The sequence below is a fragment of the Crinia signifera genome, chromosome 9 (genome assembly GCF_055691185.1).
Source record: "Crinia signifera chromosome 9, ASM5569118v1, whole genome shotgun sequence".
Lineage (NCBI taxonomy): Eukaryota > Metazoa > Chordata > Amphibia > Anura > Myobatrachidae > Crinia > Crinia signifera.
Window position 1 is genome coordinate 145372321 of NC_139225.1, and position 27912 is coordinate 145400232.

At 48.1% G+C, this 27912-nt stretch overlaps 2 protein-coding genes across 3 annotated transcripts in view; both read left to right on the top strand.

The window, feature by feature from the left end:
• The window catches only part of SKIC2 (SKI2 subunit of superkiller complex), a 39013-nt gene extending 34526 nt beyond the window's left edge, over nt 1-4487 (top strand). The window contains exons 28-31 of the mRNA XM_083160107.1: nt 288-506; nt 732-872; nt 2083-2296; nt 2898-4487. Coding sequence (XP_083016233.1) covers nt 288-506; nt 732-872; nt 2083-2283 — 561 coding nt within the window. The 3' untranslated portion in view covers nt 2284-2296; nt 2898-4487. The remainder of the gene's footprint in view (nt 1-287; nt 507-731; nt 873-2082; nt 2297-2897) is intronic.
• Nucleotides 4488-7497: 3010 nt separating this feature from the next.
• Nucleotides 7498-26901, top strand: NELFE (negative elongation factor complex member E). 2 transcript variants are annotated; one of them, XM_083160109.1, is made up of 17 exons: nt 7498-7650; nt 11002-11098; nt 11393-11462; nt 11733-11878; nt 12868-12942; nt 13026-13063; nt 13158-13348; nt 13500-13644; nt 13813-13867; nt 15049-15151; nt 17766-17904; nt 17982-18036; nt 19642-19744; nt 21488-21626; nt 22025-22079; nt 24919-25021; nt 26666-26901. In XM_083160109.1, the coding sequence occupies exons 2-17, from the start codon at nt 11024-11026 to the stop codon at nt 26773-26775; spliced, it is 1602 nt and encodes a 533-aa protein (XP_083016235.1). In that variant the 5' UTR covers nt 7498-7650; nt 11002-11023; the 3' UTR covers nt 26776-26901. The 2 variants fall into 2 exon arrangements, with proteins under 2 accessions (XP_083016235.1, XP_083016234.1); XM_083160108.1 differs by lacking the exon at nt 7498-7650 and adding an exon at nt 7652-7771.
• The last annotated feature ends 1011 nt before the right edge of the window (nt 26902-27912 follow it).

The window sequence follows — 27912 nt, forward strand, 5'->3', positions numbered from 1 at the left end:
CCAACCTGTGCCTCTCCAGCTGGGCGGGTCCTGAATATCAGTACTTGCGCATCAGGATGCAGATACTTCTGGATCTGAATTAGCCCCATAATTACTTGTCATTGGGAAAAGATGTCCGAAGAATAGATTTGATCCATTCGGGCTAATTGCACGCTCGTTAATGATAATTACCCCATCTTAGTGAATATTTGAAGTTCTCCTGGACTGATTTCTGGCACTCTCTGAATGATCTGTGAGATTTCCGTGTCTAATGTGTTCCCCTTCTGTTACCTGTGTCCCCATGTTAGGTCCTGCAGACCCTGCAGTACATAGATGGCAGTGGTGCCGTTCAGCTGAAGGGCCGGGTGGCCTGTGAGGTCTGCAGCCACGAGCTGCTGGTTACGGAGCTGGTCCTAGACGGGGCCCTGTCGCCTCTCGCCCCTGAGGAGATTGCAGCTCTGCTGTCTTGCCTGGTTTTCCAGCATAAGACCCAGTGTGAGCCTCGGCTCACAGACACACTGAAGCAGGTAAGAACAGATCTGATATAGAGTGGGATGTACCAACCAATTGCGGTACCCCCCCCACCCATCGTGCCGATACCCGTCACATATGTACTAACATAAGCGATTAGTAATACAAAGGGCGGCTCTCCCAGTGAGAACTGCCCTTTGCGATACGCTTCGGTGCCTGGACTACTGGGACTGTGACGGTGGGTTAGAAAAATGACATAACATGTTTCTGGTCACACTCAGGGCGTGAAGAAGGTGCGTGAGCTGGCGGAGCGCCTGGCACTGGTTCAGCGGGAGTGTGGTCTCAGGGAGTCTGTGGAAGACTTTGTGGCACAGTACAAGTTTGGTCTGACGGAGGTGGTATACGAGTGGGCACGTGGCATGGTAAGTCACCGTTTGGTGGGTGGGTGCGAGGTAAAGGGAGACTATTTATACTGTGTAGGAATACTGTCATCTCCTAAGCATTAGCCTCTCTCCACAAAGCTCTGTACATTGGCTGCTCTGCAAACTTGTGGACTGTATTATTTTTCTATCCTTTGTGACATTACACCAGCATAGATTAAATCATCATCCATTGAATGGACCGACTGCTTTTCAGGAAAAACATTCAAAAATGGTTTTCAATCAAGATTTGGGAAGATCATCTACCGCAATATTATCCTCATTGTGTCAGAATGATGTTATAATTAGGGGGCTTTTTTCCCCCCAGGATCTGAATTGACATTCCCTGATGGTAATCCTATGCCCCTATCCCTTTACTACTTTATTAGTGAAAGTGGTGTAACTATAGAGGGGCTGCAGCTGCTAAGGGGCCCCGCGGCATGGGGTGGGGGGTTGGTTGAAGGCAATCCAACAGCACACTAGGGGCATGGCCAAACCGGTCCTCGAGATCTACCAACGGTCCATGTTTTCCAGGCAACCTGTGGGTCATAGCATGTTTGTAAATGTGTTAGTCATGTATGCACATGTGCACCATCATTTTTGCTGCAGTCGCGCCAAACATCCCCTCTTGACGTCAGGTTTCTAGGTTTGGATTATTTTCTGCTGAAATTGCGTCTGTCACAACTCATGGTGACTTGCATCCTAGTGCGTCCACAAGGAGACTGTGAATATGTAATATAGCACTTGTATATCTTATTCTAGTTCACTCCTTTTGACAAAATCCTTCTTAGATGGACAAAACCATGTGCTCTGCAGGTGGGGCAGATGTAACTTGTGCAGAGAGAATTAGATTTGGGTGGGGTTTTACTTCAAAGTGAGATCTATATTGCAATGTAAAAATAAAGCAGCCAGTATTTACCCTGCACAGAAACAAAACAACTCACCCAAATCTAATTCTCTCTGCACACGTTACATCTGCCCCCCCTGCAGTGCACATGGTTTTCTTCTACGAAGGATTTTGTCAGAAAGTGTGACCTAGAATAAGGCCCACACGCAGGACCTGGCGGCTCACTCACACCCAGCATCTCGCACTGTGCGGTGAATTGAGGCTGGATGTATTGGGACACATCTGTATATAACTATGCTTAAACATTTATATAATGCACCAATCAGCATTTACATGATGAGGGTGATCTTCGTTACTCCATTACAGCCCTTCTCTGAGATAATGACTCTGACGGACATCCAGGAAGGCCTCATTGTGCGCTGCGTTCAGCGCCTGGACGAAGCGTGCAGGGATGTGCGATCTGCCGCCCGACTGGTTGGAGATGCCACACTGTGTGCCAAGATGGACGCCGCCTCTCAGCTTATCAAAAGGGATATCGTCTTCGCTGCCAGCCTGTACACGCAGTGATGTCAGCATAAGGGTACCTTGCCAGTGTTACTATGCTTGTGTTCCAGCTAGTGTCCCACATTTAATGCATTCCCCCATCCCACAGTGACACTCTTATGGTGCATATAATAACACACTGCAGACAGAACTTGATTAACCAATCAGATCAAGCCATGTTTTAGGGATTTCCTTAAGTGAAACTTCCCGATTGGCTGTGAAATTTGTCCTGTTCATAAAAGCCGTATTGGCTTGTTTTAGGTGCCACACTTCTTCCAAACATAGGAAACCATTGTAACTACCCACTTTTAGGTAAACCACTCAGGTCATAACTCAGTAACAAGTATAGGCACCACACAGGAAAAGCAGCCAATGCCTGATGAAAGCAAGATGGCTGCCTCCTTCCTGTAACAAGACTATACTAGCAGAATCTGCTGGAGCCATAACCAAACTTTTTTTATGTTGCGTCTGTAACATACTTGTTGCTATATAGCTGTTTACTGTTATTTTCCTCAGCATTTCATACATATTCAATAAAGACCCTCCATTTATGTCGCCCTAGTAAATACATCATCACCTACGCTTTAATATATGTTACTCTGTTTAAGCCTTCTTTACAATTCTGCTTTCTGATTTAGGATGACTCTGACATGAGGAAAGCCTGCTTCTATCATCACATCGTCCCCTGCCATACATCTCCTGGGAAAATGGTGTCTATGCGGTCTCTGACAAAATGGCTTATGACGTTCAAGGCCGTCACGGTGTAACCTCTGTGAGGTTTATTGCCCTCTGAGTCAGGATTTAGGCCATTCAGGCGATAATTTTATATATAAATCACGAGAACTGCAATGTCAGGGAATTTGCCCAGATCCGAGCCTGTATTTGAAGCCATCCAGAAGTAAAAGAGATCCTGTTCTCATTTCTTGGCTTGTGTCATGCTTTGTGGCCGGCTGCTTGGATGATTTATAATGTTTAACAGCTGCCATCTTGTATTCCTTCCTGCCTCAGCGAAAACTTCTGTAATAGATGAATCTCTATGTTCTTTCTTCTATCATGATGTACAAAACCATCCACACACAGTGGCGTGTCTATACTGGGTGCTTGGCAGTGGTGGTGACTGCCCTATGGCAGCAGCGTCGACCACACATTTCAGGTGGGAGCTGGTCAGCAGATGTAAACATACATACATACATACATGCATACATGCATACATACATACAATGTAACGTGCTGGCTGCCTTACCCACCACATCACTGTGTTTCACTGACCTGCTGCAGCATGTGACACATCGCTCAGCTTGTCTGTCTTCTAGTGACAGAAGATCCACATGGAAATGGTCGACGTGTGAAAAGGTCAACACGAGAAAGGGTTTTTCATCTTGTAACTTTCAGCACATGGACATCAAATTAATCTACCCTCATTTCGCTGTCATGCTTTGGGCAAGTGTGATAAAGTTTAACAAAATGAAAAAAATAAAAAAAACCTCACGATGACCTTTTCATGTGCCGATTATTGCCGACCTTTGACCATGTCATCCGGACACCGCACAGATCTTCTGGAAAATGGTGCAGCCACCATCTTCCAGGAGAGGTACAAATACACAATAGGGTGGCCAATCCCAGGATCGGTGGGATTTGGCCCAAAAAACGCTGGGCATGTGCATATCTAATGCCGGGCAGCGTCTGAACACCCGCTCAATGCTGCCCAGGAGTTCCTGATCCCTGGCCTGCAGTCTGAAGAGGGTATGGGCAGTGCGACCTGCGCAGCGTGACCTCTGACTGTCGCGCTGCGCGGGCCGCACTGCCCATATCCGCTCCAGAGTGACCCCTCCCCTCTGAGTCATGTCTGCAGCTTTGGCCGCCCTCCCTCCGGGCTGCTCTGCTTCTGCCACTGCCGACGACACCCGCACGCTCCTGAAGGCACCACTGATGTCTGCCCTGCTCCTGGCTGCCCGCCCACCTAAGTAAGTGAATGTGCGGGGCGGCGGCTTTTTTTTTGCCCCTGATCATTGCTTCTACCGCTTACAGATGTCAATCCCGGGATTAAGCATTTTTAAATCCCGGTTTCCGGGATTTAAAAAATTCCCCGGGATTGGCATCCCTAATACACACTGCAGAAATCACCATGTACCTAAATTACCAATCAGCTTCTAACTGTAATGTTACAGGCTGGGTTTCAAAAATGACAGTTACGAGCTGGTTGGTTGATCTTCATCTAAAGCTTATTATGGGAACTGAATGGTAGGTCAACAAGCCAATGGCCAACACAAAAGGTCGACATGAACTTTTTTGGTAGGTTTTTTTGGGAGAACTTTTGGTACTCTTTACTTAGAAGGGCGCTCACGATTTTGATCGTGGGCATCGTTAGTAAAAAATCTCGGGCATTGAATGCACTAAAAAATCGGGTGCGATCAACCGACGAGATGCCCGAGATTTCCCATAGGGAACAATGTTAAATGTCTCAATTGACCCAATTTTCCTGTTCAATGCCTCAATTGACCCGATTTTTCCATAGGAAACAATGTTAAATGGGCCACAGAGGCCAAATAGGCACCCTGAAGTGTATAATGGCCACCCGAATTGTTAACGCCACCCCACGATCAACGTCAACCCGATGCGTGGCGAGCGCAGCGAGCCCGCGAGGGGCGGCGGTACGCGTCCTACGACCTTTTCATACCCCCCCTATCCACGTCGGCGTGGAGTTGAGAATAGAAAGTGTGGCGAGCGCAGCGAGCCACCGAGCCCGAAGCGTGGCGAGCGCACGCGGACAGCTGTGAAGCCCGCGAGGGGACGTGGATACCTGTGAAGGTATCCGCGTCCCCTCGCGGGGCTCGCCACGCTTCGGGCTCGGTGGCTCGCTGCGCTCGCCACACTTTCTATTCTCAACTCCACGCCGACGTGGATAGTGGGGGTATGAAAAGGTCGTAGGACGCGTACCGCCGCCCCTCGCGGGCTCGCTGCGCTCGCCACGCTTCGGGTTGACGTTGATCGTGGGGTGGCGTTAACAATTCGGGTGGCCATTATTCACTTCAGGATGCCTATTTGGCCTCTGTGGCCCATTTAACATTGTTTCCTATGGAAAAATTGGGTCAATTGAGGCATTGAACAGGAAAATCGGGTCAATTGAGACATTTAACATTGTTCCCTATGGGAAATCTCGGGCATCTCGTCTGTCGCATCGCACCTGATTTTTTAGTGCATTCAATGCCCGAGATGGGCGCCCTTCTAAGTAAAGAGTACCGAACTTTTTTATACTTTCCCATCCACTGTCTATTTCATGGATGCATTTATTCCTGGTCATACAATATACAAGCTAAGGAAACACAATGGTCATTATTCATGCTGCCTTAACTACTTACATAACATAATGCAAACAGATAACAATATACCAACACTATACCACAACTACGCCTATGCCTCAGGCTTGCCTAATTACAGGATTTTCGCGGGTCCGTGGCAAGGGGCGGGACTAAAATGACACAAATCGCATAATTTTAGCCCTGCCCCCTACTCGCGGACCTGCAAATCGCGGCGTTTGCATGGATTGGGGAAGGGGCTTTCCGTCATCAGCCCCGTCCCTGCCCTGGAGATCCTGCTGTCCTCTCTGGGCTTCTCCCGGAGAGGCTATATGAAAAGTCGGCAAGTATGATATGCCTGCAGGTATATGGTTACAATGATCATGATGGAGTATACGTATTTACCTTCCGTGTGTTCTGAGGATCCTCCCTGTGTCGGTTCCTTTTGGCTCCTCCCCCTAACTGCAGGTGTCATATTTATATACCTTACCACACCAACTCAGCCTCTCACTATGGGCCTGATTCTGATTGCTTCGCTACCCAACATGTTTGCATATTTGCTTATGGGCATGTGCAGGGCTTCTGTGCGGGTGCCTTCGGAGACTTGGTGGCGCCGCATAGGCGAAGGCGTGATGGAGGTGGGCAGGGGGCGTTCTCATGCAAAAGCCCTGCGTTTCCTGGGCGTACCCACGAAACTCGCACCTTACCGAGCCTCTGTGACGCCGCCCCGCCAAATAGCCACTGCTGCCAAGCATGTGAACCAGAATCGCCCCACAATGCATAACCCAGAACCTTGGACATGAATGCAATGCATAACCCAGAGCCAGTATATACCTTATGTAAGTGAATAAATTCTTTAACATCCATTATTTATTTACAGTTTCTTATACAGCGCACACATATTCCGCAGCGCTGTACAGAGAATATTTGAACATTCACATCAGTCCCTGCCCCAGTGGAGCTTACACTCTATATTCCCTACCACATGTGTGATTGAGAACGCAAAGTGTGCCAAGTGCAGCGAGGCCCGTGCCCGAAGCATGGCGATCATACCTGCTACACTAATTGGGAGGTCCACGTCGACATTGGGGAAAAAACGTAAACAGTAATTTCGACCTTTTCAAGTGTCTACCTTTTGATTGTATTGACCTTTGTCAATGGCGACATTTTGCCAGTTTAGCCATTTTGCATGCCGTCCTAGATACTGTAGTGTAGACCATACCATCCACAGCCTACTTCACGTCAGATATAGATGTCGCATTACCCAAAAGTAACACAAGTTGTATCCTGAAAGGGGGCATTTGCCTTTCAGGGTTAGTAGCGTATTACAGTAAGTAGGTGTGGCCTGTTTCCTTGGCTCCAGATGGACTGATGCATCCACCTTAGCTTGCACAGTCCAGCTATGGTTACCCAGCAAGGTAGCAGGCCTGGGGATGAGCATATTGCTGTAGCACCATGGGCGAGTACTCTGGGAAGGGCGATGTAAAGGGAGGATTCAACATTCTTTGTAAAACTACTTTATAAATTGGCACCATATAAATTTTCCCAGTAATACAGCTTCAATTTCTCTCTGGAACAAAAAAACGGAAGGGAATCACTGCTTTATATATAGACTATAAAATATCCCAGAATAAGTCAATGGGTCAACACTAAAATGTCGACAATCTATTGCTTAATCCTATGACCACTTCAGTCTCATCCACCCTGCAGAGCTGCTGTATACAACAGTTGTACAATGTGCACATGCAGCTTAGTTGCCCTAGAGGTATACACATAATTGTATATACAGCACTAGTAGCACAAGCTTGTAAAGGATGGTCATGAAAGCTATCCAGAATCAGAAGGCCCTCTCTCTCACATCTCCCGGCAGCTGATTGGTCAGAATACATGAAGTGTGGCGGAAGTGACTCGCCGCCTAGTGGGCAGTACAGACGCGCGTGGCGAAGGTGTGCGCCGGGAGAGGCACCGGGATTGGCTGTGCGATCGCAGTGACGTCAGTGATTAGCAAACGCGTTATTCGTCCCGGTTGCAGCTGGTTGGTAATGAAGGATTATTGCTGGTGACGTATTAAAAGTGCGACCAACATTTAAGAGAGGTAAATACCGCACAATTTATGGGGGAAGCTTATTAGTATAGCAGTTAGTGTGCATGACAGCTACGTGTACGGTTCATTTGTGTACTGTAATCGGGTATTGTGTCCAGCAGAGCATGTTTATGTGGGTATTAGCCTTGTTGTCATATAGTGTGGTGTATTAGCTGTTACTCTGCTGGCTGTATATGAGCATAATTGTACATTAGTCTAAGTTATATTGTATTGTAATTCTGCTGTGTGTCTGAGGAGATGCACATGCATGTCCACCGGCCCACCTGACCCCCTATAACTGTGTCCTACTGCCCTTTCCAACTCTTTCTGCTTTTCACACTTATTTTCCAGGCTTAGCAATGCGTCTGAATGAGTGCACTGAGAATAAACATGTTTTCCACGGCGCCTGGGCACATTACACCACTTGGAAAACAGTATTATCATGCAGGAGAGGCTCCTATTGACAGATATAGGACACACTGGTATATTATGCTGGTACCGGGTTCTGTAATAATAGGAGGTTTTATTTCAGTGTGCTCTCTGTGTATTGTGTTCAGTCATCTTGGTACTTGTGTAGTTTCATGGCGCTGTGCGTCTGTGTCCAGCTACGGGGCTGAAAACTCCACGGCATTGTGTAAAGTTCGTACCCTCACTATCCACGTTGGCATGGAGTTGATTTTAGATAGCGTAGCGAGCCACCGAGCCCGCAGCGTGGGCTAGCGTAGCGAGCCCCGCAAGGGCACACAGACGCACGGCGCCGTGAAAGTACACAAGTACCGTCATCTTTTATATAGTTATCATTTGCTGTAGGTTTATTATACTGTCCCTTTAAACTGGGACATACATGACTTACACAGGCTCTGTGGCTGGCTGACTTCAAGCCTACATTTCACTAGAGATGTGCAGGCTCTGATTTACTCTGATTTCAAAGCAGGGTCTTATTGGCTATCAACTGTCAACAACTGTCATGTGATTTTGGATACCCAATAAGATCCTGCTTTGAAATCAGAGTAAATCAGAACCTGCACATCTCTACATTTCACCTGGTTTTAATCAGCCAAGAACCTGTGTAATCCATGGATATCCCAGTTTAAGGGATAGCATGGTAAAGGTTCGTATACATTAGACTATAAATTAAACGTTCTGCACAATAATGACCATCGTTAACAATATGTTATTGCATATTGTCTAGTGTGTATGCCAGGGTTGCCGACTTTTTAATGCTCCTCTCCGGGAGAAGCCCGGAGAGGAGACTTTCCTTACCCGATCGGGGGGCGGGGCTTGACGGTGACGTCATTAAGCCCCGTCCCCATGACGGGAAATAGTAGAAATGACTGATATACATGGAGGGGGCGGGGCTAAAATGACGCGATTGTGCCTTTTAGCTCCGCCCCCTCCTCTGAGACCCGCGGATTGCGGCATTTACATGCCGCGATTCGGGGGGCTCAGGGGAGTCCCCCAGATTCCGGGAGGGTTGCCCACCCTTCCGGGGGACCGGGAGGGGGACCCGATTTTCGGGAGACTCCCGGGAATTCCGGGAGGGTCGGCAACCCTGGTGTATGCACTATATAGTTAATGATGCACACTCCCGTGGGTCGATAGCAATGTCCTCCATCATCTGTACGTAGGGTGTCCAACTCATCCCTTTAATCCGGGACACATATTAATTACACAGGTTCTGTGGCTGGCTTTCACCTGGTTTTAAACTGCCACACCTCAAGACTCCATTTCACCTGGTTTTAAACTGCCACAGAACCTGTGTAATTAATGTGTCCCGGATTAAAGGGATGAGTTGGTCACCCTAAGGGTGCAACCCCCCCCCCCCCATGTCGTAGCGCCATGTGTATGCCTTTGCAGATGCCAGGTCATGTCACCCACAACATCGCACTGGGTGCACATCCTATAATGTGTCACCAACTTAAGTCTAATGGATTCTAAAGCAGCATCCAGATTGCCAGGACAAGATAACATTTTTGTTGGTTTTCTTTGCTGCAAATTAATACAGGTCGAGTATCAGGTTAATACAGGTTAAGTATCCCTTATCTGAAATGCTCGGGACCACACGCATTTTGGATAAGGGATATTTCTGGATTTTAGAATTTTTTTCCCCCCATACTTACTTGGTCCCCTGTTGGTGCCACGATGGTCCCCCGACATCCACAGCGGCCTTCAGGATCCTCTTCAGCGGCATCTCTGGCCCCAGGGGTGCATTGCGTGAGTGCCGGTCATGTCACCGTCGCAGTGCACCTCTGGGACCTGAGATGCCGCTGAAAAGGATCCTGAAGGCTGCTATGGACATTGGGGGGCAAGGTAATTATGAAAAAGGGGTGTGGGGGGGGAACAGGCTTAGAGCTCTGTATATGGAACAGAAATATAGATATGAGTTGTATAATTACTAAAACAAAATCTGTTATTATAAATGTATACAATTTGCTACACACACACCTGTCTATGCAGTGAGTGCAACAATTCCCTCCGCAGTCTCTGGCTGCAGATCCCCTCTGCAACTTTGGGAGACCAGAGAGGAGACAACACTGTTAACACTATGTAGATAAGTATTTCACAAATTCTCTTTCATTTCATGTAAATTGTCCTAATACTTTTCCACACATTTCCACAGGGAGACATAGCACACAGTCACTATTGAGGGACTTCTTGCACTCCCTGTGTGTGTGTGTGTGTGTGTGTGTGTGTGTGTGTGTGCGGCACCTGCTGGGGGCGGCAAGCAGTGGCGTGATTTTCTTTTGTCACTTTTTTTTTAATCACTTTTGCGCCGCACGGCAAGTGCCGCCCCCCTCCCCTAGCTCTGCCTGCAGCATCTGTGAAGTTGTTTACCTGCACCGGGGATCAAGTGCTGACCAGCGCCGGAAAGAGGCAGCCCTGTCATGTCAGTGACAGGAGCGTAGCACTTTCGGCGCTGGAGAACGAGTGGTACTGCTGAGCACCCGGCTCCGGGGAAAAGCAGCCAGTATAGTGCTTCTGGCGCTGGGGAACGAGTGAAGCTGCCCTGCGATGGCCCCCTTCCCCACCTGTTTGCAGCCTGGGCTCCTCCCTGCCTGACCTTTGCTGAGGCAGGAGTGGGGACCCGTTGGTGGCCAGATAGGGACTCGGGAGCAGGCGTCCCAGCGCGGTGGTGACTGTGCCTGCGGCAGCTAGACGGGGATCAGGCCCCGCCTCCGACTTTGTGCTGCCAGGGATTGACCTGGGAACTGCAGCCCTGCGCTGCTGAAGGTATCTCTCTCTCTCTCTTGTTGGGGGGGGGCGGCAAAAATGTGGTGCCTAAGGGCGCTATGGCACTGAAATACGGCCCTGTGTGTGTGTATCTATCTAGTGACACAGCCTGATACCGATTTCCTTTTTTAGGTATCCACCTGGCCCTGGCATCATGGTCTTACTACCAACCAGCTTGACAGAGGAAGAGGAAGCACTGCAGAGGAAGTTTGCCAAGCTGAAAAAGAAGGTTAATTTAAGATAAACATTAGTGTGGTTGAAGGCACTACCATCGCCCATTTTCCTGGCTGATTTGTTATTTCCAGAAATAAAAAATAAGTCTCTAGAGGCCAATTTAAAAATTATTGGGTTTGTCAGAAGCACCACAGGGTTTTGTTGCCTCCTTTTGGTATTTTGCAGATGTCAGCACATAATTCTGTTATTGTTTAATGTATTACCTGCTGGCTGGGGTCTTGTCTGCAGATCTTCCTTTCCATGTTGTAGACGCGTGTTCCTCAGTGTTTTCCTATCTGTCCCATTACAGAAGAAAGCATTGCTAGCTCTGAAGAAGCAGACCTCCACAAACCAGACAAGCCAGACTGGCATCAAGAGATGTGAGTGCTCCTTCCGAGATTGCTCTTGCGTTATCTACGTGACCACATTTCTCCGGTGACCTCAAGCCCTGGCAAACTGTAGGGTTCATGTCTCAAGCAGTGACAAGTGTGTAGCCCATAGCAACCAATCAGCTTTGAGTAAACATGTGTCAAGTACATTCTATAATACGATAGGTTGATGCTGATTAGCGGCTATTCTGGTCTACTTCTCCACTGTTCTCGCTGCTTGGTACATAGCTATGTCCAATATCTTATGTGTCATCCTTCCAGCTCTCTCAGACCAGCCTATTGTAGACACCGCCACAGCTACAGAACAGGCCAAGATGCTGGTGAAGTCTGGAGCTATTAGTGCTATTAAGTCTGGGGCCAAAAACAGCGGATTCAAGCGCTCTCGGAATCAAGAGGGCAAACTCAAGGTACGCTCAGTATTCGCTCCGTGTGCCACCGGTATCCGGACTGATCATAGACTGATTCATCGTCAACAGGGTTTAAAGGTCGACACACAAAATGTTAACAGGGTCTAAAGGTCGAGAGGCAATATGTCGACATGGAAAGCGTCGACAGGCATTTTTTTACTAAATTTTCAGCCGACATATGCCGACAGGCGGTACTTCATGCCCTACCATCCATTATTGCGTGGAGTGAGAATAAAATAGTGTGCCGAGCCCGTAGCACGGCAAGCACAGCGGTACACTTATACTGGTTTCAAATTACAAACCTCCTTTCAACCCGTTTTTGTAAACGTGTCTTAAAACGGGTCAAAAGCCAGTTACACCCCTTTCATATTGCATGTTGTAAATGGTATATTGCAGTTTCAATACCGTTTTTGTACCTTTCAGATTCAACCCGTTTCACCCATAGAAAGCCATACAATGTCATTTTTAATGTTTATTTCCTGCTTGTGGGCGGGGATCATGCGGGGAGATAACCTATCACCCTTGTTTGGTTATCATTTGTAGCAAATACCGTTTCTGAGCTGTTCAGACTGCAGGGAAAATGGCTCAGAAACGTGTAGGATCCTGCTTTTAACACGTTTTCAAAATACCGGTATTCTGTAACCGGTAAATTGACTATGGAGCTTTCACATTGCAGCTGTACCCGTTTTAAAACGGTAAAAAAATGGCAATATACCATGTTAAAGCTGCAATGTGAAAGGGGTATTCGTGTCCATGTCAACCTATGTTGACATAGACACCCTAAAAACATTAGAAACCCATGTCGACGTTTTAACCATATTAACATTTTAACCATGTCGACCTTTAGACCCTGTTATGACTGTCTATCATGAGTCTGTCTACAATTTATACCGTAACCGTGCCACCATCACATTCCAATTGGTTGTGCTTCTAATCATATATGTGTTCTATGGAGCGACTGTGTCAAAACCTTTTACTCTTACTTTCAGGACCCAAAAAAAGGCCCGGCGGCGACCTTCCAACCTTTCCAGCGTAGTTTCTCTGTGGATGAGGACCAAGCTGAGGTAAGACACGTGGCTGAACTCTTGGATGCCACTTTATGGTCAGTGCCACCGGCTCAATTTGTTTCTTCTCTCGCCACTTCCAGAGCTCACGGCGCGCTCATAGAAAGTCTCTTAATGAAAGGTAAAGGGGAATTGTCTTGCCATGCTACTGTACGTGCTGTATATACTCCCCTTTCCTCCATGTTTTATCGTTTATCGTTGTTTTGCTGTCTCAGCTTTGTCAGCTCCAGCGACCGGATCCGGGACCCGGAAAGAGACGACAGAGATGACCGAGAGAGCGACCGAGACGCCCGTCGTGGATGGAGGGAGCCTTATGACCGAGATCGGGGCAGAGAGCGAGACCGCGACAGGGATAGAGACAGGGAGCGAGATCGGAGCGACAGAGATCGAAGCGACAGAGATCGAAGTTGGTGTACTCGTGATATCTAGGCGTAGTGTTTCCTGCGTGACCCTGGAGAGATGGACGGGTCACGCGTGGTCCTTATTGGTCAGAATTCTATGTGCTGCTCTCCGATGATCAGGGTTCATGCTGACCTATATTTCTCTGTGTGTTGTAGGGTCGTCTTCTTTCTCTGACCGTCGCAGGCCCAGGAAAGGAAACACGTTGTATGTTCACGGCGTGGGCATGAAAGAGGCGGTGCTTAGTGACGCTTTCGCCGAATTCGGGAAAATAATTGATCTTTCGATGAACCCGACACAGAAGTAAGAAGTTACAGAGAGGATATATATATTTTTTTTTTTTTATTATCGATCATCTTCTAGAAGGTGCTAAATAAGAAGTAGATCCTGATTGGTTGCCCGTAGCAACATCCGATGTGAAATCGAAGTCCCATCTTAGTAAATTTCCCCCATTGTATCTTGTTCTTCCAGTTGCGCCTTTGTCACCTATGAGAAGGTGGAATCTGCCGACCAGGCCATTCAGGAGGTGAGATCTGTTCTGTGGTTACCAAATGGCAAAGTAGCCGCATTCATAGGAGACCAAACAAATCTCCAGAGAAACTGACAGCCCGACGGATCAGTGAGATTTACAATAATAATGGAAACACTGTAGATGTGATTTTCCTAGATTTTGCTAAAGCCTTCGACACCGTACCACACAAGAGGTTGATAAATAAAATGGAGGACCTGGGATTAGGGGCAAATAGCTGTTGATGGGTAGGGAGCTGGCTGTGTAATAGAGAACAAAGAGTGGTCGTGAACAGTGCCGTATCTAATATGATACCAGTACTAAGTGGAGTGCCACAGGGTTCGGTTCTTGGCCCCATTTTATTTAACATTTTTATTAACGATATTGGGATGGGGTTACTCAGCAATGTATCCATCTTTGCGAATGATGCAAAACTGAGGAGAGTTATTAAATCATCAGAAGATGTCACCACGCTTCAAAATGATCTTGACAATCTAGATGAGTGGTTGAACTAGATGGATGCAAGTTATTTTATTCAACCTCACCTACTATGTAGGTGTATGTATGTAACAACTGGTCATAATCCAAAATATTAGAACCACTACATGTCTGGTCCAAGTGGGTATTTATAGAGTCAAACAAAATAGGGTGCGAGAATCAGGAAGCGAGAGATTCCTTGGAGAGGTGTCCCATTTTTTTTTTTTTTTTTTTTTTTTTTAAATGGGAACCCTGTAGCAAAATCTGATTCTGATTCTCGCACCCTTTTTCATTTGGCCTATAGTGTTCATTCATGCACCCTGCATCTTTCAAAACCCACGCAGTTCCTCTTTCCTGCCTGGGATGTCGCTCTCTGCTGTGGTGCTTCTAGCACAGTGTGGTCTGTATGTCAGTGCTGAAATACAGACCACACTGTGCTACAAGCAGCACAGCACTCCCTGGTATTACACATGGGGTCCAGAGCCGATTACGGTGGTTGCATAAGAACAGAGGCCCAGCTAGTTCTGCTCTAACGAGCCATAATAACAGCGCAAAAAAATATTTTTTAATGGAAATGACCCTTTAACAGAAGATAAACATTACTGGTGCAGGTGACATTATTTGCGTTTGGTGTCTTTAGTTGCTGTGAGTGTAGTTTGCCGTCGTTCTCTGTGTGCCTGCTAACTGTGAGCCTCTCTTGCATCTGCCTTCTGTATCTCCAGCTTAATAACACAATGATGGAGGACGTTATGGTGAAGGTCAGCCTTGCTCGGAAGCAGCCCATGCTGGATGCGGTCTCAGAAAAATCAGCGTGGGAACAGACGGGTGAGTCCGTGTGCACCAGTTCAAACCTTGCTGTGCTGCAGGTGGGGCAGATGTAACCTGTGTAGGGAGAGTTGGATTTGGGAGGGAGTTGTCCAAACTCTCAATTGCTGTGTTAAACTAAAGCCAGGGTGTATGGGCTATATGCCACATGGATGATCTAGGTGCCCATATACCTGCTCCCATCGCAGAATCGGGTCCTTTTGTATACACACTGCCCACAGCTGTGCAGGAATACTGTGGATGTAACATGTCCTAATATAAATTAAGGGGTACATTAAATAAAGTTTCTAAAAAGAACTTTGCATGGAAAACTTTCCTCTCTCTGGTTACCTTAAACCTGGACGTGCAGTCAGTGAATTGCAATTCCTGCTGGCCAATCCCGGCAGTTTAAAATGTGGCCGTTTTTTACATTGGTTTCTGGATCAGTTTGGTCCTGCACAAGTGACCTGGCCTTTCAGTAATAGGAGCAGCTCCTGCCAGTGCGGCCCTACAGCTCTTGTGCGGCCCTACAGCTCTTGTGCGGCCCTACAGCTCTTGTGCGGCCCTACAGCTCTTGTGCGGCCCTACAGCTCTTGTGCGGCCAGTGCGGCCCTACGGCTCTTGTGCCGCCAGTGCCGCCCTACGGCTCTTGTGCCGCCCTACGGCTCTTGTGCCGCCAGTGCCCCCCTACGGCTCTTGTGCCGCCAGTGCCCCCCTACGGCTCTTGTGCCGCCAGTGCCCCCCCTACGGCTCTTGTGCCGCCAGTGCCCCCCCTACGGCTCTTGTGCCGCCAGTGCCCCCCTACGGCTCTTGTGCCGCCAGTGCCGCCCTACGGCTCTTGTGCCGCCAGTGCCGCCCTACGGCTCTTGTGCCGCCAGTGCCGCCCTACGGCTCTTGTGCCGCCAGTGCCGCCCTACGGCTCTTGTGCCGCCAGTGCCGCCCTACGGCTCTTGTGCCGCCAGTGCCGCCCTACGGCTCTTGTGCCGCCAGTGCCGCCCTACGGCTCTTGTGCCGCCAGTGCCGCCCTACGGCTCTTGTGCCGCCAGTGCCGCCCTACGGCTCTTGTGCCGCCAGTGCCGCCCTACGGCTCTTGTGCCGCCAGTGCCGCCCTACGGCTCTTGTGCCGCCAGTGCCGCCCTACGGCTCTTGTGCCGCCAGTGCCGCCCTACGGCTCTTGTGCCGCCAGTGCCGCCCTACGGCTCTTTTGCCGCCAGTGCCGCCCTACGGCTCTTGCGCTGCCCTACAGCTCTTTTGCTGCCAGTGCGGGCCTACAGCTCCTGCCCATTTCCAGTGGTCCTACATCCACCGCTCATTATGTCCACCCTTCACTGAAGACACATTGGGGGCCTTCTCCTCCAGGACTCCCTTTAAGTCTAGGAAGTATTTTGTTTCTTTTCCTCCTCTTACCTCCATTGTATTCCTCTCTAGCCTTTCCGGCTCATGCTATCAGAGGGTTCTCTGTTGTTATTACAGTACATGTGGTTCGTTCAGTGGGGGTAATTCAGGACTGCTCGCTAAGCAGTAGTTCTCCCCCACCGCCCGAATTTCTTCCCTTCCATGTGTTCCCTAAAAGCTTGCAGGAGAAATTATTTGGTCGCCGACCATGGAATTACCTCTCCTGCTTTTGGAATTAAGTCTAAACTGACTTTTTTATTTCCTCTGAAGACAGGGCAGGCGCCGACGCCCATAAAACTCTGGACAATTATGGGCCCAATGCAGGAAGCTGCTGATCTACCATGTCAAATCATCCGTGGTACCCCAGATTGTAGACAGAACCTTTATACGCCCCTGTGGATAATCTGTGCACCACCATCCGATCCTCTCTGAGGTTGGTGGGGCCATGGTGCTATAAGCACATTCCATTCTGAACATACTTTCGTAGAGCCGCTAGGACCGTACTTGTGCTTCTACCTTAGTGGCCCCATGGAGTCAACTCTTCACTCTTTAGGGTCTATCCGGTCAGAAATATAATACTGTTAGGAGGAATAGAGGGCCTGATACTGGTTCACTCGCAAAACAAAATTCTCTCTCTAATGGACAAAATCATGTGCACTGCAGGTGGGGCAGATGTAACATGTGCAGAGCGAGGTAGATTTGGGTGCTATTTTGTTTCTGTGCAGAGTAAATACTGGCTGCTTTATTTTTACACTGCAATATAGATGCCCCCACCCAAATCGAACTCTCTCTGCACATGTTACATCTTCCCCACCTGCATGGTTTTGTCCATTAGAGAGAGAATTTTTTTTTTTTGCGAGTGAACCAGAATCGGGCCAATAAAACGGGATGTGGGATCTTTTCTCAATTGATCTCCCACTGGAGCTTGACTGTAATCTAGAAGGTCTAATTTAATTATGGAGTTAACGACTTTCTTTGGTCTAATGGTTCATTAAAGCGGTTCATCTTCAGTGCCGAGAGACCATACAGCAAAGAGCGACACCCCAGACAAGAAGGAGGAACTGCATGTTTTTTGAAAGGTGCAGGGTGCTAGACTGAACACTCCTATAGGAAGTAGGAGTCTTGCCGTCCAATGAATTGCTTCGGTTTGAGCGCTCTTCCAGCACTGGAGAAGTAGTCGCCTTATTATTACTTGTCATTAGTAGGTTGAATCTATATTCTCTTTTACTTATACGGTCAGGCTCCTTCTCCGATCGCCGCGAGCCAAGGAAAGGGAACACATTGTATGTCCGCGGAACGGGCATGAAGAAACCGATGCTTAGCGAGGCCTTCTCCAAATTTGGGAAGATTATTTACCTTGCGACGGAAACCGCTCGAAAGTAAGTCACATTTAATGTGTATTTATTTAAAGGGTAAATTGGGTAAGTCATGTGACCACTGTATCTTGTGCCTCCAGTTGCGCCTTTATCACTTTCGACACGATGGAATCCGCTGACCAGGCCATTCAAGAGGTGAGATATGTCCTGTGGCCTATCGGCCGGCGAACTAGCCGGAACCTGGGAGGAACCTGCCTTCTGTCCATAAGTGAATCTATAATGGGTGCACACCCTGCACCCATTTATATATCCTTGCCCCTCCGCAGTCTTGCAGTGGCTGGTGCTGCACACTGAATTCACTGGGAAAATAACCACCGCGGGGATTTGCGCTTGCGCATTAGAGATGTCACCGGAGGCGCACACGACGTGTTTCCGGAGCCAGATTCTTTACAATGCCAGAGTAGAGAGATCCTCTTCCTTATGACACCGCTACGTTGGGGATGCGTTTAGTATCCCGGAGGTTAGTATACCATTGATCACAATACTAACACAGCATCCTGAGCATCCTACCGCCAGGAGCAGGGCCAGAATAAGCCTTCGGGGGTCCTGGGTCACTTCAGACAGGGGGGGCCCCTTTCCACTTGTCATTACTGGCTCCAAACAGGAGAATATTACACTATCAAAACACAGAGTAAAGGCAGTATAAACTTGGTCAATGGGTAACTGCAGGGGGGAGATTAATATAAATAAATAAATATATATAATACCAAATGAAAAGCCTGTTTTTCTCCCTTTGTACATTACTCTGTAGGAGCCCTGACAGGCTCAGCACTGCCTCTATTAAAAACCCTCCTATGATGAGGCCTCTGCTGCTGCTGTCCTCCATGGGCATATGATGATCTCCACCAAGCAGAGCTCAGCACAAACCTCTCAGCCTCTGACCTCTTGTGCAAGTCTCATGGGACTTAGTCATCTCCCAGTAATGCATTGCACACTTGTGCAGTCAGTGTGCCTTGGCTCCTGGTGCTCAGCACCATTTATCATTGTCACATTGGCAGATAGGTGAAGCTGCAGCAATAACCCGCTGCCTTGCACAAAACCTTATGCTAATTTTTTTTTTAAATACATGCCTAGAGGGCATAGAGGGGTACTGACCCACTTGAACCCCCCTCAATATGGCCCTGGCCAGGAGACAGGCGCCAAAATCCTGACCTCAATGAGGATGACGGTGACTGTCGACTTAATGACTCTGTCGACCTAACACGTCGACCTTGTTGCATGTCAACCTTCCTTGGTCGACCCAATGTATGTCAACCTTTGTCGACCCTTTGACACATACCTGCCAGATCAGCCCATGTGGACATACCATAAGAAACGAGTGCCTTCTTACTTCCCATACATAGAGACCGTCTGACAGATGTCCATGTGTATTTGTGGCTCTAAGTGGTAACCCTTTGCGTGCCACCGTTGCGGTGAGAGAACCCCACAATATCCGCTTAATATGCCGGCGCCGCTCCCAGCGATTGTTCTTTTTGTATAAATAAATACAAATACAGCCGAGTCATTCATTGACATGTAGTTACATTTTGAACCCCCCCCCCCCCCCCCCCCCCCCCCAAAAAAAAAAAAAGAACAGTCGCTGCGAGGGGCACTGGCATTTATAGCAGATCTTTTGAGTATCTCTCACCGCAACGTTTGGCACTCAAAGGGTTAAACGGCAGTGTTTTTACCAGAAAGACACCGCTAGTAAAAGTGCGACGCTTGGTAAATAAACCCATCAGTAACTCTGTGTGCCCCCAGCTTAATAACACGATGATAGATGAGGTTCCGGTGAAGGTCAGCATGGCGTGGAAGCAGCCCTTGCTGGACGCAGCCGTGGAGAAATCACAGTGGGGCCCGCTAGGTGAGCAATCCTTACTCATGTGCCGTACGGTCTGTACATATTGCTCTTAGTAATTAGATAGAAATGGGGTGACATGCGATCACACTGGGTTGTACACAGGGCCGGATTAAGGCATCGGGGGGGGGGGGGGGCAATTAAGACAGGGGGGTCCCAGGGGAAGGGGTTGTTTATCTTAATTGCCCTTACCTCCCCACGGGCGGGATGTACTAAGGGGAAAATGCGGTAAAACCCCGCATTGTAGGGTATCGCTATACCCTATAGAAGCCTATGGGCTTCTATCGCCACCGACTCCTCCGCCGTCCCCCTCACTCTCGCTTACCTTAGTCCAGGTCCTCCTGGACCCGGAAGGTAAGCCCTTCCTCCCCCAGTAACGCAGCCGGACGTCCTTCAGGCTGCAGGGGGAGGACGAGGCGCCGCGGCGTGAGGGGAGAGGCAGGCGGCAGGGAGATGACAGAGACCCCCCGCACACCACAGTACAGGTATCGCGAGGTGTCTCCATCACTGCACCGCAATGCCAGCTGCATATGTTAGTACATTGCGGCGGGCAGGCGGCGATGTATTTTAATACATCCTGCCCCACATAACTTATTCCAGGAGATACAACATGCTCTCTACCTGAACTTCCCTCTTCATATAGGATTGGCGTCACCTGCGTTGAACTATTTCACACCAGTAATTCAGTAATTGCAGCCGTAAATTAAGTGGAACGTCCAGGTAGAGGGAGCATTTTGTCATGTTGTGAAGTACGTATTGGGTATATTAAATGTAAAGATACTGGAGTACATTAGATTTGTACCAATAGTTTAGACAACTGTGTTTATAGATTTCTGGTATTGGAACAAAGAAAGTTTAGGGGGGTAATTAATCCTGGCCAATATATCTGACAGGCTGAAATATCAGCCAAAAGTATTCGATCCCAGACGTTTATGCAGATTCAACTTTTGTAAAAAGTTGAATTTGCTTTGTTGTAAATGGAGGCTGGATTGTCGAATCTGCGGACGATTTTGACTATTGGGGTGAGATTTAATAGGATGAGAGATCCAGAAAGTGAGAGATTTGGGAAGAAATCTCCAGTTTTTTTAAAGCGGCAACCATTTACTCTGGAAAACCAGTTTAATTTTGCCGTGTATATGATTGCCACTTTAAAAAAACTGGAGATTTCTTCGCAAATCTCTCACTTTCTGGATCTCTCATCCTATTAAATCTCACCCTATACATCTGTTTTCACATTCCGCAGGCTTTCCAACTGTCTGAATTTAAATATTACAAAATATTCAACCTATTCTTGTGAAAAACATCTGATTATTTCTGCCTGTCAGAAATATCATCCTGGATTCAGTACTATCCTATACCTTAAAATGCACATACTGTAGATGATACCGTAGATTTTGAATTTATTTCTTGCCACATGCCTGAATATCAGCAACCTCTGTACTATGCTTCACACCCCCCCCCCCCCCAAACTGTCAGCATCTCCCTGAAGCGGATACGGGCAGGGAGACGCTGCCCAGCCACCGTGATACTGGGATGCGCGTGTGTGCAAGGGATCTGGCGAGCGCCGGCCAAAGATAATGCCGCTCCATCTGTATTTGGGTGTACTCTAAATATATACCGTTTTATTGCCTTATTACAGGTACTATTTGTTTTAATATTGTAGTCCCCAGTGATCCCTTTTCTATATGCCTTGGTAGAAAGATTTCTATACAAACCTGAGCTATCTGTCTGTGTTACCTGTACGGCTAGGTGGCTTCTCTGACCCCCGCGAGCCCAGGAAAGGGTACACGTTGTATGTACAAGGCGTGGGAATGAAGAAGCCGATGCTTAATGACGCCTTCGCCAAATTTGGGAAGATTAACGATCTTTCGACAGAGCCATCGCAGAAGTAAGCACTCACAGATATATTATTGAAAGGGTTTGTCAGTTATTCAGAATAATAATAATTAATGTTGTGTGTGTATGTGTGTGTGTGTGTGTGTGTGTGTGTGTGTGTGTGTGTGTATATATAGCACTTTTCTCCCAGTAAGATTCTAAGTACTAGCTCTCGGAAAGCAAGTGTGCAAATTCGTGCGAGTCTGGAAAGATTTCTAAAACGGCAATCATTGAAATGGCAAAACCAACCTGGTGTACCGTCTAAACGATGGCCGCTTTAATAATCCGAGAACAGTTGTGTACCATCTCGCACGTCCTGCTGTTACACTGAGCCCAAAGGGTTTTACATTTGCAACACAAGATAGAAGTATTGACAATAAATAATGCGACCGTTGTATCTTGTGCCTCCAGTTGCGCCTTTGTCACCTTTGAGAAGATAGAATCCGCTGACCAGGCCATTCAGGAGGTGAGATCCGTCCTGTGATTACCAACAGCAAACTTGCTGAAATGATATCTATGTGCCTTCGGACTGACTTTGGCCTGATTCAGATCTGCAAGCAAAGTGCAAAAAATGGGCAAAAACATTGTGCTCTGCGGGCGAGGCAGATGTAACATGTGCAGAGTTAGATTTGGGTGGGATGTCTTCAAACCGAAATCTAAATCGCAGTATAAAAATTAAACTGTCTAATTGTGGGCTACATGCAAAATCAGCCAGTACCCTGCACAGAAAAACTGTAATCCATTCAAATATAAATCTCTCTGCACACGTTATATCAATCAGCCCCTCCCCCCCCTCCTGCAACCCTGAATCAGTCCTGTTTATCTGTTTCATTAACATCCTGTGATTCTGCTGATCTATAATGTGTATTTTCCTCCCCCCCCCCCCCCAGGCGAAAGCTGTTGCAATATAGACTAAAACTTGTGGATCGGCGAACTATTCATCGATCCACCTGTTGTTGAACCATGTCTGATTTTTGGACAGTTTAAAAATTGTCAGTTTAACTGAATAGGCCAAATGTAAATTCAACCTAAAAACATTGAAAATTATTATAATTTTTTTTAAATGTTCTATCCGGCAAGGAATTTAATGCCCCTGCATATAATACAGCCTTTTGGTTTCAGGCATCTTATATAAATAGATGTCTCCTAACCTGTTCAGCTGCTGCATCCAATGGCACAGCCGCCGTCAGATCAATCCTCAGGATGGCCAGTAAAATCTGCGTCCTTCAATGCGCCCAGTAAATGGGGACGACCCTCCTGTTTACTGGAACACTGCCGGTCACCTTCCATAAATGCCAGCCGCATGTCACTCATGCTGCAGCTTTTTTCGGCATTGCAGGCCCCAATCTGCACACGCGCCCCACGTCGACCGCCCAGTCAGCCGCACAGTAGATTATAGAATGGATTACGGAATAAGGAACATTTAAAAAACATTTAAAGATAAATACAATTTTTTTTCGAAATCCAATCCGCCATTTTATCGTGGCCTAGTGGGGCTCATGTTAGCTACAGATCTGCAGGTTAGGATCTGCTTTAGTAGGGTAATCCGGTTGACTTAATGGGACGTAGAATCATTGTGTCTGTCGATATGTTTTTGGAGTAGTTTTAAGGTCTGCTAGAAAAAAAACATGAAGGTTAGCAAAAATGCTTTGGAGATGAGACACAAGAGAAATGGACAATGTTCACATATCCAAAGGTCATGTAGCCCCGTTCTGTTGATCTAGGGCTGGGGTAGCCAACCCTCGTCAGCTACCAACAGTGCATGTTTTGCAGGTCTCCTCACAGAATCACAAGTGAGCTAATTAGCTCCATCTGTGGATCTTTTAAAATGTGTCAGTGATTAATGAGTGCAGCTGTGCAGCAGCTAGGTTGTCTGGAAAATGTGCACTGTTGGTAGCTTTTGAGGGCTAGGCTTGGCTACCACTGATCTAGGGCTTTGCATATAGATAGATGTCGGGAAATGGATTGAAATAAGGACGGCTTGTTGCCTCATCACAAAATATAGGATTCGGGGGAAATGATCTGCTAATGGCTTGGAATAAGTTTTATTTTGCAGGTATCCACATGTGACTGTTATTGGTGAGCACTTTGGGAATATTGGACCTCATTCAGGTCCAGTGGAGCTGCGTTCTACATGTGTGCAAACAGGGGCAACAAAGGATGTAGGGACAGTAGCGGACTGTCAGCGAGGGTGCAGCGAGGGCCTCTGTACATGAAACTAAGACGTATAGTGGGGGAGGGAAGAGGAAAGGTGTCCCCATTCTTGGACAGATATTTGCCGACCACTGCCACGGGTGGCTTGCACTTCCCCATAGTGCCACAAGCCACCTGACATTGAGTCATCTGTTGCAGCGGCCTAGGCCACAAGTCAAGAACTAGTGCAGCAGGAGGGGTGTGCATGTAATAGACGCCTCCTGCTGCATCACCATACAGTGATATCACTACTACATCAGGAGTCTGCATGTAATAGACACCTCCTGCTGCATCACCATATAGTGATATCACTACTACATCAGGAGTCTGCATGTAATAGACGCCTCCTGCTGCATCACCATACAGTGATATCACTACTACATCAGGAGTCTGCATGTAATAGACGCCTCCTGCTGCATCACCATACAGTGATATCACTACTACATCAGGAGTCTGCATGTAATAGACGCCTCGTGCTGCATCACCATACAGTGATATCACTACTACATCAGGAGTCTTCATGTAATAGACGCCTCCTGCTGCATCACCATACAGTGATATCACTACTACACCAGGAGTCTGCCTTTAATAGACGCCTCATGCTGCATCACCATACAGTGATATCACTACTACACCAGGAGTCTACCTGTAATAGATGCCTCCTACTGTCTATCACTGCTGCTTCCAAGCTACTTCAACCTTGGGGTTATTTAGACCTGATCGCTGGGCTGCAAATTCACAGGCCGGCCGATCATCGATGGATTGAGCATGCGTACGGTTTTCAGGGAGGGTGTGTGACGTCTGCTCCGGCCCGAGCAGCCTGTTTTCTATCACACACGCTGAGCAGGTCCTGTGTTACACACAGGGGGCCATTCTGGGGGGATACCCACAAAAGCGTGGTTGGGCATATTGAACACTAGGGTGGACCCCGGGTAACTAAGGCGTTCCCAGGCCTGCTGGTGGCGGGCGGATGATGTCACATGACATCAGCGTCTTGCACCAATTCGGAGAGAACCATGCAGCAGAATGTAAGCCTAGCGGTCAGGCCTGAATCAGGCCCATTGTGTGATCTCTGCAGCCATTCAGTGTCTCTTATGTCTGTGTTTCCCCAGCTGAATAACACGATGATCGAGGACGTGATGGTGAAGGTCAGCATGGCCCGGAAGCAGCCCACGCAGGACGCAGACATAGCGAAATCCTTGTGGGGCCCACTAGGTGAGTTACATGGGGCTGGGAACCCGGGGCAGTCTCTGTGCTCACACCAATATAGATATGATAGGGTGTACTGCGTAATAATGAGTGGGCACTAGCACCCCATCGCCCCTGGTTACCGGACCATCGCTGCTGCGGCTGCTCGTAGTCCAATTCACTTGTTTCATTTGTGTAGCCTTTAGGTCTTCTCTTCCGGGAAGGTGTTGGAGTCCTATGACTATGTATTGTGGTGTCTGCTCTTACAGGTTCCATTAGTCAGGACCTGGGCCACTCGTTAGCATCAGGTGTCCTTTTTTTTTTTCCCCCACTAAAAACATGTCTTCACATTGCGTATAAGGCGCACAAGCAGATTCTGCTGATTAAAATGGTAAGATAAGAAAACAGTATAACAGCTATGGTGGTACACGGGGTTAATTCAGACTGGCTCGCTATGCTGCGTATATTCACTGCCTAACGAGTTAACGCCGCCGAACGCACGCCTACCTGCCGGACAAATACTCTTGTGGCGCTGTGAGCGTATGTGTACGCTTACACATCCAATGGCGTGCGCCCGCACAGAAGACAAATGATTCGATGGTTACTCACCATCGACTGTTTTTTTTTTTTTTAAGCCACGGCTTACTTTTATACTGTACGCTGATGGCCCATTTGAAGGCGCGCACTGACGTCATCCGCCCTGCGCATACACGCTTATGCACATGTGCAGGGCTTCTGTGCGGGCGCCTTCGAAGACCTGCCTAGTTGGAGGCTGGCGGGACGCGTTCACATGCGAATGCCTGGCGTTTCCTGGGCGTACCCACGGAAACACTGGGTGAGGCCGGGAAACCCGCTGGGTGTCCCCATGCGAACGCAGGTGGGTACCTGCGTTCCGTGGGTGGGCAGCTCACGTAACCGGACATCAACTGCCCGCCCAGTTCTCGGAACAGGATGCCTCAAATCTAAATCAGTAGAAACCGACTTAGATTTGCGAGCACTGGAGAAATCATTTGATGATGAGTTCGGGCCTGCACGCTAGCCTGCGAACGGATATGTATGCCAGGCTCACTAAGCAGGATCTTATTGGCTATCCCAAATCACATGACAGTTGTTGACAGTTGATAGCCAATAAGATCCTGCTTTGAAATCAGAGTAAATCAGAGCCTGCACATCTCTAGTTTGGGGTTGTTGTAACCAGAAGGTCCCATATATCCAATTCCCTGTCGTCCATTCATGTCTGATTTATTTGCAATGAATACTGTGCATTTTTGGGGAGATGCATCCACCCATGTAAGCAGTGGATTGGTTGCTCGTTGTAACCAATCAGCTTTTGGGGAGATGCATCCACCCATGTAAGCAGTGGATTGGTTGCTCGTTGTAACCAATCAGCTTTTATCTATCATTTTATAGCATTTACTTGATAAAGGCGACATCAAAGCTGGTTAGTTGCCATGGAGAGATCTCTGGTGTCTGTTTACTAAGCCGCATTGTTTTTTTTTTTACATGTTTCTGCATTTTGTATTGTGGTGCTTTGGCCTGCAGGATATACATTAAATGCTGACGTATTGGAAGAACGCCACTTAGTAAATATTCCGCCTCCTTTCCACGTTTCTGCTAGAACGCTTGGGATATTAATGTTCAGTAACGTAACACACTCTCCCCTCTGTGCAGCTTTAGAAAACAACGAGACGGGGCCACAGTTAGAAAAGGGGCCCCCGGTCGACTATTCCGAGGATCTGTTCGGTATGGACCAACCTGCTGTAGAAGAGAGTCTGATGTAGACAAGGGAAGAGCCCTCCCATGCGGTGGCAGATGGCAGCGGTGTCAGGACTGGTTAGATAGGCCAGCGGCTTCCAATGTAACCTGTATATGTTTAATGCTGTATAATAAATCATTGTTCTCTGTCAGATTGTGTGCTGGGGTATTAATCCTTTATGATATATGGCCTTACTGGTGGCTGGTCACGTCCATGCTGTCACGCTGATGGGCCTGATTTAAAGCGGAAGCCAAGAGCAGTAGTTCCATCCGCCTCATTGTTAATCTTGCCCTGCATTAGCTACCATAACATCCTAATGCTGGGTACACACCAGGATGACTAGGGCCCGATCCCCTCAATCTCAACCTAATTCCGACCAATTGGATGTAGATTGTGTGGTGATTGGGCCCTTTTCTGTCCTGGTGTGGACCGTTACCGATCCGATGTGCGGTCCCGCGGGTCGGTTGGTCGTTATTGAGATCCTACCTGCTGCAGGTAGGATCTGAATGACGACCATACAGCCGGGTGCGGGTCGCCATCGGATCGGACCCGCTCACAGCGCACATCGTGAGCGGGTCGTGCCCCCCCACGTCACCGTGAGCGGGTCGGACGAGACACTGACGACCCGCTCACGATGTGCATCGTGAGCGGGTCGACGTGGTGTGTACCCTGCATTACACACAACTACACGAGCGGACAGCACTCCCAAAAGATCCTGACACACTCTGTGCTGCTGTGATCTCTTGCACGATCTGGTTGGCTATGGGTCATTCTAACCTCACCGGTGGCAGGAAGACGAGCAGGAGCTGAAGATCGATTACGAATCGTGTTCTGACCCCAACTCAAGTGTTAAATAAATGTGTGCGGAAACACTGCTTACTACTGTATAGATTGTATATGAATATGTAGTTTACACCCAGCATTTTCATGGGGATGCTCATGAAACATTGGGTGACACCCAAGGGCGCCGCCAAACGCCCACCCCCGCACTGTGCGAATCGCCGCGCCCATTTGCACCTTGGATCTGCACATGCACACAAAAGACTGCGAGCATGTGTAGTCCACCAACCATGCGAACAATTCCGAATGGCCCCCATAGTCTGCTAGAGGGAATGAAATGGGGTATTAATAACACTGCAGTCAACTTGGGAGACGGTCGGCA